The sequence below is a fragment of the Leguminivora glycinivorella genome, chromosome 9 (genome assembly GCF_023078275.1).
Source record: "Leguminivora glycinivorella isolate SPB_JAAS2020 chromosome 9, LegGlyc_1.1, whole genome shotgun sequence".
NCBI classification, from domain to species: Eukaryota; Metazoa; Arthropoda; class Insecta; order Lepidoptera; family Tortricidae; genus Leguminivora; species Leguminivora glycinivorella.
The window spans coordinates 25,281,047-25,303,568 of record NC_062979.1 but is presented as its reverse complement, the minus strand read 5'-3'; the positions used below and the strand labels follow the sequence as shown (position 1 = coordinate 25,303,568).

General features: G+C 36.2%; 1 protein-coding gene across 1 annotated transcript; it reads left to right on the top strand.

Annotated features, from left to right (window-relative positions):
* The first annotated feature begins 8,707 nt into the window (after positions 1 to 8,707).
* On the top strand, positions 8,708 to 9,917 carry LOC125229690 (GS homeobox 1-like). The gene has a single exon (XM_048134591.1). It carries the CDS (start codon positions 8,746 to 8,748, stop codon positions 9,619 to 9,621), a length of 876 nt encoding a protein of 291 aa, XP_047990548.1. The 5' UTR covers positions 8,708 to 8,745; the 3' UTR covers positions 9,622 to 9,917.
* Positions 9,918 to 22,522: the final 12,605 nt, after the last annotated feature.

Sequence of the window (22,522 nt, the reverse complement as noted above, 5' to 3'; positions counted from 1 at the left end):
TTATTTCTACTGTTGGTTTAATCCGCCAACTCTTTTTGTGTTTCGGGTGTCTAAGGATGACAGTGATAGTTTACCATCAGGCGACCTGTCTGCTTGTTTGCATCCTATGGCATAAAATAAATAAATAAAATGATGATCCAAAAGAAGATCCTATTCCTCGATTTGACAATACTATCATCGCCGCATTAATATCGCAAAAGTTACAGTGTACCTAGTTACTGTTGACATCTGAACGTCACCTGAAATGAGGTTCCTTTAAATGATAAGTATCTTCACTAACATCATAGCCATATTTGATTATATATAGTGAATCACTAGAAATAACATAAAAAAATAAGTTAAATTAGGACTCAATAGAATACTTAATTGCAGTCGACATCATTTAAACTTTTGTTCCAATACAAATTAAAATAAAATATCAATAAACACTATTTATGTTTATACTATGCGCATAAAACTATCAAAATAAAATCACCGTCGCCGTATCGAATCTGATCAAAACTTTTGCAAACACGAAACAAACTCAAATCCCTATTTATCAAGCATCAAACCCGTTCCTTTCGTTACGCCGCCAAATGATATCGCATTGTCCTCCGATTCCCATCTGGATACAGCTACAACAACACAAACAGACGTAAGAGCTCAGGTAACAGTCAATAAAGAATCAACTGTAAGAGAACTTGTTAAGGATGAAAATGAAAAAGTAAGTTCAGATAATCCAGAAGCTGCTTATAAAGAAAAGGATGAAAGAAACGAAAATAGTATTACAGAAGAATAAACTGTAAAACTTACGGGGGATGGTAGTTATTCGGGTGATGATCATAATCGTGATGGGTGACATAAGTTTTGAGAGCCGTAACCTATTACCAGTGACAAAACACACGGTTGTCAGCATGATGCTGGAGTTATTGGATACACGCCTTTATATTCTGTTCCTCTTTTACTTCAACGTCCCTTAGTTCAAGAGAATAAAGTTGATGTTTGATTGATTTTTGTTTTGTAGATGGTAGTAAAGTTGGCGTTGTAGTTGAATTAAATAATTACTGTAACAAGCCCTTAATGGTAGTAGTGTTCGTTACAGCTGACGTTGCATTTACTGAAATATAAATGGAAACTTTATTCAAAATTGGAACTCGTCAAGCGATAGTAATGAAGTTGTTGATATTAAGATTGTAAAAGACACAAATGAAGCCCGTGAAGGAATAAAATCAGGCGTGATACTTTTAATGCCTTCATCTTACATGGATTGTAAACGGTTAGGGATCTTGAATATTCAAGTCCAGGGTTTATTCAAATTGCACACAACTTGTTATAGGCCTTTTCAATGTATCTTGTTACCAAATTTTGATTTCGTTTTGAGGGTGATGAAATTAAAAATTAAATATGTAACTAAATGACTACATTTATTGCTTTTCGTCCTAAACCCGTTACTATTAGCCTATTGCGCTACACGAAGTTGCCGATTTCTGACTCTACCATCATAGTTTAAATTATCCTGCGGCCAGTAAATAAGGAAGCCTCTGAGTGCGTAGTCAATTTGGTATCTATACTATCAAATTCAATACTATCATATATACAGTTCTTGTAGTTTAAATATTCAAATTATAAAAGACACAAACGCCTAGCACAATTTAACATCAAATATTTGAGTACGAGACAGATAAAAAGTAAGCACTTGGGAACATATTGATTTTTATAACAAATGCCCTTCGTAGCAAAAAACCTCAAAGACCTATATAATACAAAATAACATATTCTTAAAGCCCCATTTAATTGGCTTGTTAGTGATACAGAAATAAATCAACAAACGGTTCCCACCCCTCTCGAACTCTGACCGAATCCTTCAACAAATACGGCGATGATAATAGGAAACACACTTAATGACAACTCGCTCGTAAACAATAACTGGCTGATGAAAAACAAATTCAGCATTCGAACGGATTCCAAATTCAAATAGATACCAATGAAAAGAACGCGTGGCGATATGAGCTTTTACAAGCTTAACTTTGATGCTGCCAAAGCAAGGCTCAAAAAGATTGAACCTTTATTACATTTGAAATAAGGTAGTCATGTCATTTATGGGGCGGTAAAATAGTGAAGTTAGATAATATGGCGGCCACGCGGCAGCGCGTCCCTCCATAGATAATAAATGCTTTTAGCAAATAATTACGTTATTTGATTTTAGATGGATGATGGTTGTTCGGCAAACAGCGAATTCGTGCGTGGGAGCCGTCGGTGGCAGGCGCGTGAGTTTGAGTCAATACAGTCATTGCATCGAGGGCAGAGGTCAAAGATCCGCGTTTAGTTACTGGATAATGGCTGGAAATAATTGTGGCATAATTATTGTAGATAAATTTATGAGGATAGATAGGCTATATCATTTTCAGCTGTGGTTGCAAATGGAATGCGACAGTTCAGAGTACGGTAGACGACGAAAACTCGAAAACGGATCTAGAACGTATTTATTAATTATCTGATCTTCATATTTCTATGTTATGAGACATTAAAATCTGTGAATCATAAATTTTGTCAAATCAAAAATAGTCAAATCGAAGGCAATTATTCTTCGCAAAACTTTATAAGCTTGTTATTTCGTATTTAACACAATTATTTTAAGATTCCATTCTATTCATAGTTGACACACAGTCTACATAATTCACATATTTCATTCAAACAATATCCCTTTAAAAACCTTTGCAACTCCGCCTACAATTAAAAATCAACTCTAACGCGAATTTATTTAAAATAATTTTGATGTACACTTGTCGAAGTGTACCATTACAACTGACAATACCATTCATACCGTAGATAAAGTATGAATGAACGTAGAAATTTATGAATGGGCACAAGTGGATCCCGTAGTCAGACGCACTGGCACCATACAAACAAAAAAAGTTATTTGAAAAAAAAGTACGTATTTAAAAGTCATCTTTTTGTAGGAAACCATTGTCCACTCGAGTTCGGCAGGTGGGCTTTCATGGCTTGAAGTCATTTCCGCTGCTTTTTGGTGGATAGGATGAAATTTAATTTTAGTTTAGTTAATGGTCACTCCATTGAGTGTTATAGATACGCTATTTAAATGGTATTGAGGGAGGTTTTGTTATTTTCAAGTTAAAGCGTTCAGTAAGTATTATTTAATAAATATTACTTGATATTATGATCATGAATTTGCAATCGCCTATTTATTTATTTAAGCCATTCTCTACGAAACGAAAAAAACTTAATTATGTATAAATAAAATAAAGAACAATTCATATGTAACTAGACTCCTTAACTCAAATAATCTTTTCAATTTAAGATTAGCAGTTAAGTATATTATAAATGCATGCACGTTTCTAGAAATAAACAGATTAAATTTTAATTTTTTTTTTTTTTTACTAGTCAACCTTTAGGCAAAGCAGAAAAGTTGTAGTCGGTACAAAAATGATTATTATGAAAACATTTTTTTTATGTTGGTTTAACAATAACGATTGGTAAGTTGTTTAACACTGATAACACATACGCATTAGAAGTATTTTAACACATTGGATTGTGGTTTTTAACACATTGTTGTGTTTTCTTATATTGTCCGATGTTTAAGATCAAGTCCGCCATGGGTTTACCATTTCATAATTGAAACCCAAGAACTAGGTAAGTAGGTACTTCTTCAATGCATTACTTGTATTGAAATTGTGGTTCTTTTGGACCAGTCATGCACTTAGAAAAAACTTATTTAGGTACTTATATTATATTTCTAATGTTATAAAATATATCAATGCACTTGAATTCAGTTTTCTATTAAGTTATATCAGTAAATTGCATCCAGCGAGGTCTCGTCCTATATATAATCCTGGACCTTGGTGGAAGTACACCAAATGTAGGGCGCCCCACATCCACAAATTGGATCGCTTTGTCTTGTAAGATTAGACTATACTCTCATTTAACTTCATTTACTGTAGAGAGAATCACTATTTACCTTGGATCTACCAACATACATTGTAAATTGACAGGTTTACACGGTAGGCTCAAGAAAGCTTGTATTAAATAAAATAACCTTCAATAGAAATTGCCAACTGCCTAAAATGCTGTCGGAGGTGTGAATTTTTCAATCTTTCCTTTAAAAATAAGTACTATCGATCGCAGACGTTTCTTCACGAACAACATATGAATAGTGCGACAAATAGTAGTGTTGATTACCACAAATTAAATAAAAGGAATCTTAACGACGGCCGTTGTAACAAATTTGACTGCATACAAATCATAAAAAGTCAGGGCAGCACAAGTCGCATCTAGCTAATTATAGTATTACCTACCTAACTTAAAGACAAAGGAATAAAGGGATGCCGAAATAACAACGACGAATGAATATAAAGATAAAGGTATAATGTGGATGGTATAATATTTAATGATTGAGCAATGACAATTTACGATAAGCTACAATCCTCAAATTGCAAGGTTTTTTATCCAATGTAAACCTTGGCCGAAGCAAAACATCAGATGTAGGGCACGTCCCGCAAATTGGATCAGTTTATCAACGCGTTGTGGGATTAGACGATCATCCGCGGCACAAACAACAGACGTGGCTCAATTTTCACGTGACAACATGCGAACTTGTGATAATTATGTGGTACGTGATGAGTAGCTTTCGTAGCTTTCGTTTGTGTCCACGTGTTTTTAAATTCGCGCAAATGGCAAGCGTGATTTCTTTAGCGAATACCTCGAAAGACCCGCATAGATAGTTAAACACATTCACTTGTATAATAAATAAAGTGATTGTAGAAAGCTGAAATCATAGCTCATTTACAACACATGTAGTACGAGTATATGCGGGGAACATAGTCAAACATAAATATAGGAACAGCATAGGATAGGATAACACTTTGATTATATTATATTCATCAATGATCTCGTCTCCCTAATATCAGCCCTTTAACAAGTGAGCGACTTATCCTCGTCCTGAGCTAGTCTCCAGAAATGACCCGCTATATTTAAAATGCCGTCTAGCAAACGAAACAAAATCTAGCATTACCAACCACGATTTATCTACAGCGAAACATTCATGGAACTTAAATCATATCCGCTTTTCAATTCGTAAGAGTCTTAGATGTCATCTTTTATCCAGTACATGAACCCAAGCTACAAAAGTATTAAACGTCAGATCTATGGTTTCCAATCTGTTTCAAACACACACATAATTCGCTCACGCTTTCCTATTATAATTCCGTCTGTTTGCGCTCGCAACTCGATTGAAAAGGCTTCCAATTGTTAAAAAAATCTGGCAGACCCGGCTACCATCACGAAATCAACGAACAATATACACAGGGCAAACAATGGGGTAAAATAACAGTAGCGAGTGGCTTATTAAAAGGGGGTAAAAGTGATTTTGGCTTGGAGCCGCCCTCGCAAAATAAAGGGTTTGTTATCTCCCGTCAAAGGGTCGTAATTTGCTGGCAGGTGAGATGCTGCGATAATTTCGCGATATTACCCCTTTTGCCTAAAAACCTTATGTTTATATGAGTAGTATAAAGATTTAAGACTTCAGCCACTACCATGAGCTATTAACGTTTTCGTTACCTACATGTCGACTCGTGCATAATTATTTTCCATCGTATTTTCTCGGAAATGTTAGTTTTAAACCCCCGACGCAAAAACAACGGGGTGTTATAAGTTTGACGTGTCTGTCTGTCTGTTTGTATGTCTCTCTGTCTGTCTGTCTGTCTGTCTATCTGTCTGTCTGTGGCTTCGTAGCTCCCGAACGGATGAACCGATTTAGATTTAGTTTTTTTGTTTGAAAGCTGAGTTAGTCGGGAGTGTTCTTAGCCATGTTTCATGAAAATCGGTCCACTATATCGGGGTTCTTTCAAAATTTTAATTTTGTGGTTAGGTTATTGTCATGCCAGTTTAGTCAACGTTAGTACTTGTACTGAGAATGACTGAAATGGCATGACACGTTCGAGAGTTTCCATGACAATACGAAGAAAAACCATTTCGCACTGTATGGGTACTTGATGAATCACGAAAAATGGTAGTAATTTTATGGACAAATTGAAAAATATTCAAACATTTTCCGCGATTTACGCTACCTGCTAAAGTATTCTACAGATGTCATCATCATTGACCACAGGATCTTTCCAGATGATAGTTGCAGCACTTGCAGCGACTAAGTAAGAGGTAGGTATTCTGAGCAGGCAGTCTATAGCCTACATCGGTTGTGACGGCTGTACAAGCCAATGGCGGATCGGCATATTCTGCCGCATCGATCACAATTGTGCCTTGACTCCTGGGGTGGTCCAGCAGCTCTACGGAGACGCTTTTGCTTGAGTTGGTCCAACCAAAGCTCGTCATGCTTTACCATACCCTCCCTCAAGCTACGACGCCACTCCGGTCTCATCTCCGCATTCTACAGATAACATGTAAAATAAAATAACTCATAGTAGAAGACTTTCTTGGCGCTGAAAAAGGAGTGGAGAAACGCTGACTCATAAGTCAACGAAAGGTTTTATCAAGATTCCACGTCGCCGGCGCCGGCGGGTTTAATCTACGGAAGAAGTTTACAAAATAAATGTTTATTTAGAGACTGTGGTCTCAAATAGATATTAAAGTAAAAGCTGGAAATACGGGGATGCTATTTACTTTCAAGAAAATTAAAGTAGCTAAGTGGGTGTCTAATACTTAGTAAGTATAGCTAAGGATTTATTTTCGGAAAGCTGTCACAAGTTTCGCGTTCTTGAAAGAGTAAACGGGGGTTGTCATACCTACGTACGTAATGTGTTACCGTGCTGAAGTTTGTTAATGTAGGAGGCACGTAAGTAAGTTCACACAAAGGTATATAACTATAATCATTTGGTAAAATACGAGTTTTATGTATTTGACCGAAGCAGTGGTGATACCTATGTGCGTTTGAACGATATAAAATTTAAAAATTATATTGAGAGAGTGAGAAAATTATAATTTTAAAATTATATCTGTTCATACTTTACGGTGTATTGTTTTTATTTTTAAATTAAATTGGTAAATATTATTTACTTAATTCTCGGGAAACTTAAAGAAAAAATAATAACATCACCATTTTGAAAAATAATCAAAATAAACCTTCGCATACTTTGATACCTGTCCAAAACTGCAAGGTAAGTCTTTCCCGCAAATTGATTTATTTCATAATCTACTAGGGATAGACGAAGAGAGTAGCCGTCAGCCGTCAGCGCTACAACATAACCCTTTACCCCAAAATCGGCTAATCAAACCTTCAAAACGCATCGCCATTACCTCGCACTCGGACCCAAATTGCTCCTGACATGATAATAACATTACCATCCACAATTAATGCAACTCCCTTTAATATTTCATCAACTGCGACTTTCTTAACTAAAAGAGTACTACATACTTACAATCAGGTCGAAATTTGCACGTATCTCCATACGAATAATTTTAAAACGTTCTTATGCTTAAGCCATCATATGTGGCCTGACAAATTTTGATCACTGAAAAAGTGACCTTCAAATTTAAAATTATAGCTTCAAATTCCAAAGCGAAGATCCGTGTTGAAGCATACGAAGGGTTAAGCGAGAATGTGGAGCCTTTTAGCCGAGAGCGTCACAACTAGTTGAGATTTAGGGGCGGGGCGAGCAAGGGGAGGGGAACTTTATACCCTGGTGGGTCACGCGAGTGGCATACGGTGCATATTACGGGGCATTCATACTTAATTGATGCATCGCGGATGGAACAATCTTGATTGTTGGGTTTTGATACTTGGTTGAGTTTGAATCGATTTTAAAATTCGTGGAAGCTCTTTTATACACCGCGCTTTTCTATATAGCTGAGGTCACTAATTAAAGTAAGATTTTGAAAAGCTTTTCAGTTTGTAGGTAGTTTAAGTATGTAGGGACTAGGGAGATTACGAAATTTCACCGTTCCTATTACAATGCAATTAAGTATTGACAAAAACAACTCTAAAAACAGTTCTATAGGTAACAAAAAACCTATCATTTTTAACGAGCAAAAATAACGACTTTAAAATTATCACGACAAAAATTTTTTTTACATGATGTTACAAGATGATGATCTAAATAAAAATTAAACATAATTTTGAAACTGATAGAACTCAGTCATAATACAAAAATAAGGGTTCCTTTTGTACTTTTTTGGTACGATACGATAAGTATTAGACTCATGAATGACATTTTGCCTTTGCTGAATGCGAGTAAGTAACCTATGTAATTGACTATTTTGCAAATGAAACCAAACCCAACTTTACCCGCACTAAATTCATGTGGTTTAATTTCTGATTGTTTCTAATCTAATTAGTCCCATATCAAACACCTTTAGCCACTACTCGCTAATGTGTTTCACATTAAAACAGTTTCATATTTAAATATTCTATCAAATAAAAACTCCACTTAATATATAACCGTCATTTTCTATTCAAAACTAACTTCTATTTTCAAAATCGTTAAAAAACCGGTTACGCAACTAAAACAGAAACCAAATTGGATTTAATGAGATAGACATTAGGGATGTTACCGTCCCATACAAAATTATTCATAGCTACTAAAATACTCGCATTACAATGCGTTTTTTTTTTCACTAACACTGGGGATGACGGCCGACAAAAGGGTGGGCCGGGCCAAATAATTGCCAAAACGCTTCGAGAGTCCCATTGTGTTTATTTACAATAGGGTGCACTAAGTGGGGGTAGTTTTTGTAATTGTTACTTGTGCAGCGATCGCCCTTCGACACCAGTTGTAGATCCACCGCCGAGCGACGAACATGTCCCGATCATTCCTCGTCGATACGTTAATCAGTGACACTAAAGAAAAGACGACTAACATGTCCAGTGACAATCCTTACACGATGCTGAGTCAGCACATGGACGCCAGACCGAAGTTCCTGCCGTACCCGTACCCGAGCAACCTGAACAACTTGCTGGGTCTGGGCCTGCCGCCGCGGACGCCTGAACTCTTCAGACCTTTCTTAGAGCACCTGAACTTCCGCTACCCTCTGATGCAGCAGATGCCCCAGCCAGAACTATACGAGCGCAGTGAACCGAGGCCGTTCTACTTGAAGACTGAAGAGCAGGAACCTATTAACTACGTCAACAGAAGGAAGAAGTCAGTGTCACCGTATTTGCACCATCCGTACAAGTCTGCAGCCACGTCGCCTTCGAAAAGCCAAGGTCAACGATCTCCTTCACTCTCAGGAGACAGCAGAAACGGTACACCAAGCCCACCGCTAGCACACCCCGAGGAACTCCTCCCTGGATACTCTAAAGACTTGAAACGTATGCCGCTGAAAGAGGACTCCAGTAAGCGCATCAGGACAGCGTTCACCGGCACGCAACTTTTGGAATTAGAACGCGAGTTCTCCATGAACATGTATCTCTCTCGATTGAGGAGAATCGAGATTGCCTCAAGGTTGAAACTGTCTGAGAAACAAGTGAAGATCTGGTTCCAGAACCGGCGTGTTAAGTTGAAGAAGGAGGAGAGCCCGGCGGCCGCCGACGGCCGCGTCAAGAAGTGCTGCTGCTCGAAGGCCTCGTGCAGCTCCATCACCCGCCCGGAGGCCGGCTGCGACAACGACCAGGAACAGATCGACGTGGTCAGTGATAACGACAGTTTCGAAATTCAAAATTTAAGCTATTCCTAAAAAAGTGATAAAGACTGACAGTTTCATAGACTTTATTGTGATTTATTGATCATTCAGCAAGGAGGTAATTTTGTAAACAACCCTGTTATTATAATTATAGACATAATTTGAGCCGAGAAGCAGAGTTCGTAACAAAATGGAACGTTAATATTACCATATAAATTGCTAATTAGGTTGAACAAGGAGGATAATTCTGTGAATTAGTAATTAAGGAAAATTGTAAATATTTGTTTGCCTATTGTTAAGAAATTGTAAATAATTATTTATGGGAGACGATGTAGAAATATATTTTTGTACCGAATGGGAATTTTGTTAGGCGTAATAAATTTTATATTGGAATATTTGATTTGTTTGATTTCTGCATTTGTTCATGGGTATTCATGGAATGTCGATATTATTGAGGGGACTGATGTCAACTGATGTCAGTAGAGGACAAAGAATTTGTAGTGGAGGGAGGCAAACATTTTCATTGCACACAGCTTTTATTATGGGCAAGTTTAAATTGAATAATGCAAGGAATTCGTACTAAAGCGAAATTAAATTCATTTATAACTATAAATGAATTTATTAACTCAGTTAATTAAAAATTTCTGCCGCTGACTGCTGTTTATCAGAATTACCTGTGTTTTATTAATTTAAAGTTTTTCCATTTGAAAGTTAGCTTTAATTAGCATTAGTTATTACAGTCGAGGAGAAGTAGATATACTCAGTCAAACAAGTTTGTCAGTAAATAAGAACAAAGAAAACTAAAGGTATCCTTTTCTCTAGCATCCTAAAGAAAACGATGCATATAGTTTTCTTTGTTCTTATTTACTGACAGATTTGTTTGACAGAGTATAGTTATATATAAATGGAACTTTAAGTAAACTACGATTACTACTTGTCATAGACTTTTAGTGTATTTTTGGTCAACTACGTACAGGGTGGCCCAAAATTACGTTGACAAAGAATGGGGAAATATTGTTTTAATAAACCAAAATATCGAAGTTACCGAAAAAATTTTTTGGGCCTATATTTCTGCATATTTCTACATCCACCGTGGATATTTCAACAGCATTAGCATGGATATTTCGCAAGGTTTGTAATATAGACCAATCGTGTAAAGACATTTTTTCCAGATTCATAAGCTCGATACGTTTCAGCCTACTTACGTAAATGCACCTTACTTAAAACTATAAATTATAGTTTGTAATCAATCGTAAAACCCTAGACCGTTTATTGATTACAAAAATTAGGGTATTTTACAAGTTATAAGTGCAATAAGTCAGACGAAAGTCACACTAGAGGTGCAGCGGCATATCGATAATTTTTTGTTCCAATATTTGCGTTTGTACTTCAAAGCCAAAGGAGGATATTTTGAAGACGATTCGATTTATTCGGTCAAAAATTATTAAGGGTTCAGATTTTAATTTGTAAGACAATCATTCGTGTAAGGACAGAAAAGTAATTATACAAACGTTTGTCAACGTATTTTTGGGCCAGCCTGTAAAATAAACAAGTGAGGGGGAGTAAAGCTGCCTGAGCTCAACAAGAATGTAGGATGATCGGCAACGCATATCGCATATGTAATACCTCGAGCTTTACAAGTTTACAGGCGTCCATAGGCGTATGAGACGGATTATTATCAGACGGCCCGTGGGCTTGTTTCTCACGTTTTACTGACACAGTACATATAATTACATTATTATTTCACTAATTAAATGTTGCCCTATGCCGACCTTTTTAAAAATTAACAAGAAAGTCATTAATTGAATATGACCTATTCATAGTAGCAATATTAATTTGATATCATAAATGTATGCAACAAAGAGAGATGCAATTTTTACCCTTTCACAGTTAATGGAAGGCGCACTCCGACATCAAAGCCTAATAAATTGGGCCGGGACGAAACAGCATAACTCACTTTTTGCCAATTTGCGAACTAACGATAAAATTGCTGGAGCGAGCATTTAAAATAGAATAGAGGTAAAATTTCGTATTTACATATGTTTATTATTTAGGTACTGTTTAAGTGCCTTCACTTTTATAATTTGCTGGAATGAGTACTTTATGTTTCTACATGAACATTTAAGATATTGTGTTACAATAAAGTTTTATTAAAAAAACACTACTTACCTACCTCTAAGTAAGTACGAGTAGGTATAGGTACAGAAAATTCAAATGCCAATGTAAGCTGTAAATCTTATACAATACACGTGCTTACTAAATAGGATAGGTACTTATACCTACCTAACTATTTTACCAGTAATAACTAATATAATAAAATTTTAATTCACGTTTATATTAAATTTAACCCCTGTATTAAGATTCGTAATTTTACTTCGCTTTAGTATTTTCACTATCTGGCGAGACTTGTCACACTTTTTTTATTTCTTCAAGACTTTTGTTAAAAGGATTTTTGAAACGATTAAATTAAATTGCGTGTTTTAGTATCACCATTGCATAAAAATAATCCCAAGTTGTGAAAATCCCGATATGTATGGAGTTCCCTCGTGACACCAACAAGTTAATAAAGTGCATCAACCCTTGCACGTGCACCCGCAAGGGACGTTAAACTACCTCCACGTGTTTATAGCAAGGGTTGCCCTGTAATCTTATTGGAACTTGCTAAATGACGCGAATGTTTTCATTTAACTAGGAATTCATTTTTAATTTTGAGTAATTTTAAATGGTGAGAATGAAATTTGGACCGTTTGAAGATGTCAAACGTATCAACTTTACTTAATACCTATAACTAGCGCAATTGACCCTAATATTTTACCTAGTTATTATAAAAGAAATACTTATATCACAAACTGGTCTCGCCGGAAGATCAGCGCTGACCGCTGGGTCAGCATTTATGCTGAGGCGATACCATTTTGTGGTAAACCCGAGTTACTTTTTTTTGAAATCTCATATTACAATTTATATAATACTTATGTATAAATTATAATTGTGTTTACCATTGAATAAATTATTAAGTCTGAATCTGAATCTATATCCAACTGTGGCAACTTTATCTTCTATGGTAAAGTTACCACAGTTAGAGTCTAAATTATCATATTTGATTTTTAATCACTACTCAAAATTAGAGTACTATTTATTTACTCTTTAAGTTTTAATAATAAAATAAAAAATAATGCGTGGAGTCCCTCCGCGCGAAAGTAGTGAGACTTCGTAATGTGGGAATGAAAAGAGGAAGGGGCATTTCTAAATTCGTGTTGGCAAAACGTTAAACGCTGTCAGTTGCAAGTCACATTAGAAGTTTCACTTCAATAATAGTTTATTTTCTCATCATATTCTGAGTTACCCAGTTTGTTTTCTTCCGACGTGTTTGCTTTTGCCATCGCCTTTCGGTGCCTGCACGTTCCCGTCGGAAAACTTTACAAAAACAAACTCAATGGAAAAATCTCGTGCCAATAATAATTTCAAATGTTCATAGAGAAGTCGTTTCAATGCATTTCAAAGTTGTAGATTTTCTATGAAGTTTTAATTTAAAAGAATCGAAGCTTTAATTATACTTAGTCAGTTTCCCAGGGTTTGTAAGGAGGCGCGGTATTAGTTGCAGCACAAAGACCTGTCAAACGCGAGGGCCTCTTGAGACTCTTGGGATCGAACACCGTTTAGGGACCCCGCGGCTTTGAGACCAATATACGAATGGATTTAATAATTATTAGGATCTTGGTGACATGAACTTGATTATAACGATGAAATAAACATAAGGTACAGCGAGGCAAATCTCGACTGGGGGGCAAATGTAACTGGTCCATTTTTTTCCATGTTTTACAATGTTTGCATTATTAAATAGAGTGTCCATCGATTATATATGGTAGGCGTGTTCAGCGGATATATGTAGAACTCAACATCATCCATACTATCCATATCCATACTATCCATCCATACTATCCATCCATACTAATATTATAAATGCGAAAGTAACTCTGTCTGTCTGTCTGTCTGTCTGTCTGTCTGTCTGTCTGTCTGTCTGTCTGTTACGCTTTCCCGCTTAAACCACGCAACCGATTTTGATGAAATTTGGAACAGACAATCTTTAGACCCTGAGACAGAACATAGGCTACTTTTTATTTCGAAAAAAAGGGATGAAGGGGTTGAAAAAGAGGTTGAAAGTTTGTATGGGATTTCTTAATTTTAAATGATAAAACCATGAAACTTTATATTTTAGCACTTGATAAGAAATCATTAAACATATTTAAAGTCACATACAGGTCGAACGCGATTAATTAACATTATTTTTACCTTTAAAATAAACATGGTGGGAAATAAACATTAACTAAAAGCGGGTAGATTATATTTATTTGTCTACCCCGAACATTTATATAAATTAATATCGGGTAGTTTTGTGTTGTTTACATCTCCGGTGACATTTTGCTGGGACGTCAGTCTTCCGCGACCACGGCCAGTGCAACCTGGCCGAAACGTTGGGAAAAAAGGTAAAAATAATGTTAATTAATCCCGTTCGACCTGTATGTGACTTTAAATATGTGTACAAAGCGCGAGAACTTAAAGTGTTATATCATTAAACATCTTGATAAGGGATAGGGATAGCGATAGCGATAGGGATAGCGATAGCGATAGCGATAGCGATAGCGTTAGCGATAGCGATAGCGATAGCGATACGGATACGGATAATATGGGTATCGTTAGAGGGATACGGATAATCGGTCGGCGGTCTCTTACAATCAAAGTTTTGTGTTGTTTACATCTCCGGTGACATTTTGATGGGACGTCAGTCTTCCGCGACCATGGCCAGTGCAACCTGGCCGAAACGTTGGGAAAAAAGGTAAAAATAATGTTAATTAATTGCGTTCGACCTGTATGTGATTTTAAATATGTGTACAAAGCGCGAGAACTTAAAGTGTTATATCATTAAACATCTTGATAAGGGATAGGGATAGCGATAGCGATAGGGATAGCGATAGGGATAGCGATAGCGATAGCGTTAGCGATAGCGATAGCGATACGGATACGGATACGGATAATATGGGTATCGTTAGAGGGATACGGATAATCGGTCGGCGGTCTCTTACAATCAATGTGCTCTAAGACGATCGTTGTTTGCTTGCTTGAAGATTACGTTTGCGATAAGTATAAGCAAAATGTAAAAAATTGTAAGGGATAATAGAAAAAAGTACTTTTTACCCACCGATCATAGTGTCTAAATACGGGCTATGTGGGATGTTTATAAAGGTTTCCCCAGCGTACGAGTATATAGAATTACCTACGCTGTGGTCAATGTGTAATATTTCTACAATCATTGCAAGCAAAAGTATTATGTGCAATCGAAATAATCGCAGATAATTTATATATTCCAGAATATATTCCAGACGTATTTAAGGACCATGACAATACAAAATTTAAGAAAGTGCTTCACGAATGGCTTTTGGATAAAATGTTCTATTCCCCACTTGACTTTTTAAATAATAATGGACAATTATAAATAAATATTTAAGTAATTATTGCACATTTACGATTTGACATAATAATAACAATAACTTTGACATATTCTGAAGTAGGTACCTATTTTTCATATTGTTTGCTTAGCTTTTTGTGACTGTGTAAATATTGTAAATAGTTTTTATTGCATGCTTTGCATGCCCCAAAATATTGTACACCAGAAATGGTAGACTGCGGAAAAGATGCGTTTATTATTATTTTTGACATCTTTTATATTTTTTACCTGTGGTCTGACAATAAATCATTTCATTTCATTTCATTTCATAAATATACCTACAGAGAAACCTACGGTCCCTACGGATCCAAATGAAAATCTTAATGAATACTTTTATTAAGCGGGCGAAGCCGCGGGTAATAGCTAGTAGTGTAATAATGGAAAAAGTGGATTAGTTACAATTGGCCCCCAGTCAAAATTTGCCCCGCTGCACGCTGTAGGTACCTTACGCTGTTTTAAACTCTGTGTTATGAAATTAAAACAACCATTCTGGTAAACGGATATCAAAGGAATAATATATTTAAGTCAATAACATTCCAAATACAACACAGTCACAAAGGTTTTGAAAGGATCTAAAGAGTATAAGATACAAAAGAGTCTATACAAGTATTAGTTTAGGTGGCGCTACTATCTATTATTAGATATCAAAACACAACACTCTGAACTTAATATTGAACTCTACTATTGTTAATTATAATCGCTATTTGCGATATGTTTTGTTTGTTTGATATGTCGCCAAAATTTTTATTTTTTTATTATTATAAATGGGCTTACTCTTGGCCACAGACTAGCCGAAGGCAAAGACGTGGCCTACAATGGTGTGAGCTCGCCCAGAAGATGCCTGTTCACTCTTGATTTAAAGGTTGCCGGTCAAAGGTTATCAATGTAATAAGCGCGAATATAGACGTGTTCAATAATTAACACATGCTGAGTACTGAATCATCGTCATCGATAGCAAAAGTATTTTTCCCCTCACTAGCTCGGAAACACATGTTTTGTCCTTTAATACCAGCGGGTAAAAACGCATTTTATTCACTAGTGGGGTAAAGTAATTTGACTTTGAATAAAGTCAAATTAACTGCTTTAAAATTGATAAAAGTAGGTGAATCTAGTAATAAAGATGATTTACCACCTGTGGAACTACTGGAAGCAGAGATAAACGCATTTTTTGCGTTGTAGTTTCCTCGCTATAGTGAGGGGAAAAGTTTTGTGTTACACTCGGGTGCAAATTAATTGTCTTAAAGATATTTTTCTTTAGCGATAAGACCGGCTACGCCAATAGGTCAAACGACATGTGCAGTAAATAAAGCTTTTGATTCTGTGGACTAGTCTTTATCAGTTTTACAACCAATTGTACCTTTATTACCTATAACAACATTATTATTGTATCCCTATAATATAACCATTGTATGGTATACACCAGAAACTTATTACTATTACGCTCCCTATAAGCGTATCAGTCACACAATCGCAGCCAGAACCATTATTGGTATTGTGTTCCGCCATAGTGCCGCGCTTGCCTCTTGGCTCCGTTCCTCTTTGATCGAGTGTATTATGGGCCCTAATAAATGGCTTTCATAAGATTGATTGAGTAAATTAAGTACACACTTGTGTTTTATTTTTAAAGGACCTCCTTGTGCTGCTAAGAAATAAACCTAATGAACGATTATGACGACAAAATTGATTGTAACTCTTGCTGTAGTCAAACATAGATAATTGTTGACGCTTGTATCTACAGAATAATCAATACAAAAACTTTTGTAACTGGTAGGTAAGCTACACTTTATTTTGCTCTCCAAAGATTTGCGAAGATGTTATTATTTTTTGTCTAAATCTCGTTACCCGCTGAATAGGATTCCCAAATCAACCGGAAGGATAACCGTGTCCTATTGTTATCGAACGCAGACTCGAACCTTGGACCAACCAGCATATTTGTAACCTTGACAGCAGGGCTTCTACCATTAATTTTAAAGCCTGACCAGAAATATAAAACTACTTTTAAAAAAACTTGTATCTTCGTCTGTCAATGAAATATGTCACTCAAGAGCGTAAATGTCACAGCAAATGACATGCATTGTATGGTGAAGTGGACACTCAACAGCGACTCCACATTAGTTACTTACTAAAGAACCTAAAATTAGGTAGGTATATTGATTTAAACTAACACGATCTTCACTCATATTATTAAATTAAAACGGGACATTACGGGACGGGACGGGGCTTAAACTCGTACAGCTAGAAGATGTTGACACAACTCCCAACCAGTCTACCCGTGACCACGGACGTAATGTCATGTCCGAAACGTCGGGCTAAAATTAGGTACCTACATATAATATATGTTGTACATATTGAGTTGGAAGTGAAGCAAGATTGGACTCATGTTACCTTCAAATCCGAAAGCGTCAGAACATAGGAAGGGATTGCCCTGATCCTAACCCTTTTGCTATCCGGTGCAAATAGCCTTGAGTCTGGAATCGTCCGTGACGGTAACGGAAAGGAAAAGTGTATTTAAAGTCCATTGATCGTTCGGATTAGGTTAAGATGACAGTTGGACAATTTGGAGACATAATGCACTTTCAGACGAGGCGGGAATGCGTGTCCCCGTGCACATTGGAGCTCAAAAATAAACAAAAGTTTTTTGAAGAATTCTTAACGTAGTCGGGTTAAGTTTCTGTAGTCGACAGAATGTCTGAGTGTAGCTTGGTTTTGTTAATTATTTTTATGATTTTAATAAATAATTAAAACGCAAACAGTAAGGTAAATGAACATTTTAGGATGAGTAGGTACTACGAGTCTTCTTTGTGTGGTGCGTTTTTACCGCGTCGGCGTTGATGTCAAAAAATACGGATCGACTGATAAACAGTCACAGTAGCCCATCTGCAAGGGTGTTATGTTATGCACATGGCCAGCTTATGAAAAACAAATTGTTTTTTGTTTATAGTTCAAAAGATGATCCATAAAATAGATGTAATTATATCTAGGTACCTATTTTATGGATCATCTTCAGCCCGATTCGAACGTCACTTTTGATACGGATATCGCCAACCCATATCGTATCAGAGTTTATATAACGATTGATCGAATCGGCTCGGTTCAAGCATGTTTTGCTCCGCAGCGGTTTTTCTAGGGTCACCTTAGTCGTCTTCATGGTTTTAATACTCCAAAACGACTTTACACATTTATTGTTCTATTAATGGCCCAATATCTGTATCAAACAGGTGTCTTTACACCTTGAGCCTCCATTTAAAACAAACCCTCAATCGATATTCGATAACATTCGTTCCGCCGGCCAAGCGCGACCTTTTTAATACTACCCACAAAATTACAAATTTCCCAAACATTAGGAGTTCCATTAAACTGGCTAATAAAGAAATAATCTTGGTCACTTCCGGTTTGCGCGGAAGTTCCGCCATTCCGGGGCGATGTGAAATTCATTTAATTCTGTTTTGTGGAGCGTGTAAACTGGCTGTTTTGAGTGGTATTCGGTGGCGAAATTATTAGTTGGTTATTCGATGCAGTGGAACCTTGATAATTCGAATCTAGGAACAACGAAATTATAGACTACATTTTAAATGCTTTATAACTAACCGAGCGATCCTTTTTAACATGTTTGGCTGCGTTGAAAGAGGGTTTCCTACGCTTCACGTCATAGAAATTAATTATTATTGCAGTTAAAGCATAAAGATCCTTTTAAAAATGGAACGCTACATATTTTTTCGATATTTACTTCATGAGATAAATATCATACACTAAAGGAAAAGTACAGTAAGTCGAATCCGACTAGACCAACCGGCCCCTGCGATATCTTTCCTAGTAAGCTCTCTCAGTTCTTAGATTCTCAGTAGGCTTTTTGACTTAGGAATACATCCAAAGAGTATAATAAATAATATAGTATTAATACATCTATCTCCAGTAGTTTGATCAAAGGGAATCATTTTCACATGTCGGAACAGCAATGTAATCTCCAACAACTAAAATAGATTGATACCTACCCAGTGTAGTCACTACTCACTTTCACCTATTATGTCCTATACGTTTTGCTATTGTACTCCTGTAACTTGGTTTTTAGACGAACAACATATATTTTTCAAGAACAATAAACCTATGACCTATGAAACTTTCACTGGATACTGTCAAGGTTCGTGTTATCGAGGTTCCACTGCAGCATCCAATGGTTATTGGATTTAGCAAATAATGTAAACAAAATAGACCACTGTAATCTTGTCACGTACATTTTGCTGATAAATGATATACCTACATATTCATTTTTTATGAATTTGTATATCTGGCATTCAATTTGTATATCATTTGTATATTTGTAGTCTGGCATTTGTATATCTAGGATATTCTTTACATAACATACCTATTGACTAAGAAACGACACGACACTGAAATCATAATCATATAACAATTCGAAGGAACACTTAAAAAAAGTATTCCGTGACTACGGCCGTAGCCAGTGCAACCCTAGTTGAAACGCCGAAAAAGATGGTAGTAGCGTTCGGCCCGTAAGTTACTTTAACACTTTCGAAACCGGGCTCTACGCGGCGCTACGAAATTTTCGCTACATACGGGGAAACCCATGTAATCGGCTACGCTTCTACGAGCGGTGTACCCGACAGTCGGGTTCTTGGTAGCGAAAGTGTTAATGTCAATATACTTTTCACCACACCAACTGGTAAAGGCTTACTTTGCTGTTCGAAAACAGATAGCAAAATTGCATTTTATCCACAAGAGTGCAAAGTAATTTCATACAAATGTTAACCTGATGTCTTGAGCTGGCTGGTATAATTTACGTGTAAATGATGATTTTGAATCATAAATATTGATTAGATTGATAGATTTGATTTAGTTTGATATTTTATAGTCGTGTGTTCATGTTGTTGTGGTGAAAAATTTGTGTTTCACTCGGTGGCAAATTTGTTTAACCTTCGTGCCTTGAAACCCTCGCAACGTTCAAGATTCCACTATTATTCCATAATATTGGAATCTACGACCGCTTGCTCGGGTATCAATATTGGCACGTGCGGTTAAACAACAACTTTGCCCCCTTGTAAAACAAATAACTATTTTTATTTATAAAAATCTACATCAAACAAGACTAGGCACTAGTGAAACTGAAAAAGCTATCTCCTAGTGAAAGCCTAGACTCGAATACTAAACCAAGTCAAAACACGCGTTTATACGAATACTTTCCCGAAGTTCAAACCACTTAACACTTCAAATTATTCTAGTTTTCTCAAAGGAAAGTTGTAAAATAAATCCTCCCTCGGCGGGATGAACACGAGCTATGAATTATTTACACGCGTGAGGATTTTTTATGGATCGGCGCGGGATTTGGTTTGCGATTTACGAGATTTGCATGAGGTGGAGGTCAAATGCCTACTTGGTTATTGGATAGTAAAATATTGAATAATAGAATAAAGATCGTAAAATGTATTAGGCTATAGAGCCAGGCGAAGATACGTTGCCAACGATTTCGATAGCCCCGCCTGCCTGCCTCACCTCTGCAAGGGTGAAAGCCAACATTTCATTAAAAGTGTTACATTTTTTTTAAATAACATTTGCAAACATTTCGAAAAAAAAAACCGGTCAAGTGCGAGTCGTACTCGCTCACCGAGGGTTCCGTACAAACTTTCAATAGTTGAATCATCAAAATGTTATTCATAGAACTCTACAGATTTGACTAAATCCCTCAAGACTCAATTACCCATATAACAAAGTAATATTTTAATATACAATTATATTGTTAGACAGCGTCCAAATAAAATCAAGACTATTCGACTTCAATAGTTAACGACTTACGACATGTCGCAAGGACGCTCCTGAACCGACCTCATTATATCAGGAATAACGCGATGTAGGAAATGAGCGTTCAACGTACAGCGACATCTATCGGCAAATTGAGTAAACTAATGCGCGCGAGCTAGTATGGAAGATGATTTTTATGGAATAATTGTTTATTGCGTGAACCGATTTTAACCATTTTGCCTCTATTTGAAAGAAGGTAATTTCGTGTTATTTTGTTAAAAAATACAGGTACAATAAACACCCGCAAGGGTGTTGAAATTGGAAATGTAAATCTGAAAGGTTTTTTATAAATAAAAAAAAAAGTTTTCAAGATACGTGTACGATTTTATTTTTCCTGTAATATTCATTATAATAGCTATGTTTGGTGGAAATTTCATAAATTTATGTTGGTAAACTTCGGAGATAAGGGGGGGGGACGGTATTTTTTTTTTAATTTTCCTTCAAAAAATATATTTTTTCCACAACCAAAAAATTATAAAAAATAGTTTTGATATATACAATTTGAGCTCTTTCTAACGATACCCCACTTTGACCCAGTTACTTGAAATTTTCAGTTTACCCCCCTTTCATTTTGGCCATTTTCTATAATTTATATTAATTAATTAAAAAAATAAGATTCAGATTCAGATTCAATAGTTTTATTCATGGTAACCACAATTATTTACATAAGTAATTTCATCATTACAAAAGAGAAGAAAAAAAAAAGTATTTCTGGTTTACCACGAAATGGTCCCGCCTCAGCATAAATGCTGACCAGGGGCCAGCGCTGATCTTCCGGCGAGACCGGTTTGTGGGCCACGAACGCAGCTGTACGGCCTGCCCTTCCGAGATATCTGAACGCGCCCACAGTTGCGAGGCGGTGATCAGCGCCATCTGGACTGCGGACAGGTATTCATAATGACACAATAAATAATTAATAAAATGGCCGGTCAGATCGCACAGCGTGCCAATGAGTTCGAAATAACAAAATTGAAACATTTCACTCATATACCTACATTTTAACATTAAAACTAACAAATAATATTAAAGTGCTACATAATTAATTAGTCGTGTGTTACAAATATTTCTAAAAGAAGAACCCAGAGAACTATGTTAATTTACCGTCAAAGTGAGTTTCTTTCTACAACTAACTATGAAATGGGCCTGGATAAATTTACATTCTTACACATGGAAATATAAAGAAAAACAGCTACATGTAAACGCGTACAGCTGGATGACATGACAAAATACAATAGATTAAAGTTTAATGTGAATAAAATAAAATAAACATTCAGTTGTTATGAAGATAGGACAGTAAAAACGGGTAAGTTTATTATTATAACTTGATTATTGGTGAAGATGCAAACATGTCTAGCATACGCATATGCTACACTAAATTAACAGAAACTGGTGTCATATTTCAAAGCTTCCTGTTGCCGCTGGTGTTGAAGTGTGAGTAATTTGAGTTTAGTTTTGAAACTTGATAAATTTTGCAGGTTCCTGAGAGGTGGTGGAATATTGTTCCAGCACTTGGTTGCCATGTACCGGAAGCTCCCACGAAAGGCTGCCGAAGAATGTCGAGGTGTCACTAACTGTACACTACAATTACGCGCCCCAAGTGAGCTGCGGGTGGAATAAATACTTTTAACTTGTAGAGGTTCA

Coding starts and splice junctions, on each gene's coding strand:
- LOC125229690 (XM_048134591.1), top strand. CDS start 8,746: ATGTCCCGATCATTCCTCGTCGATACGTTAATCAGTGACACTAAAGAA.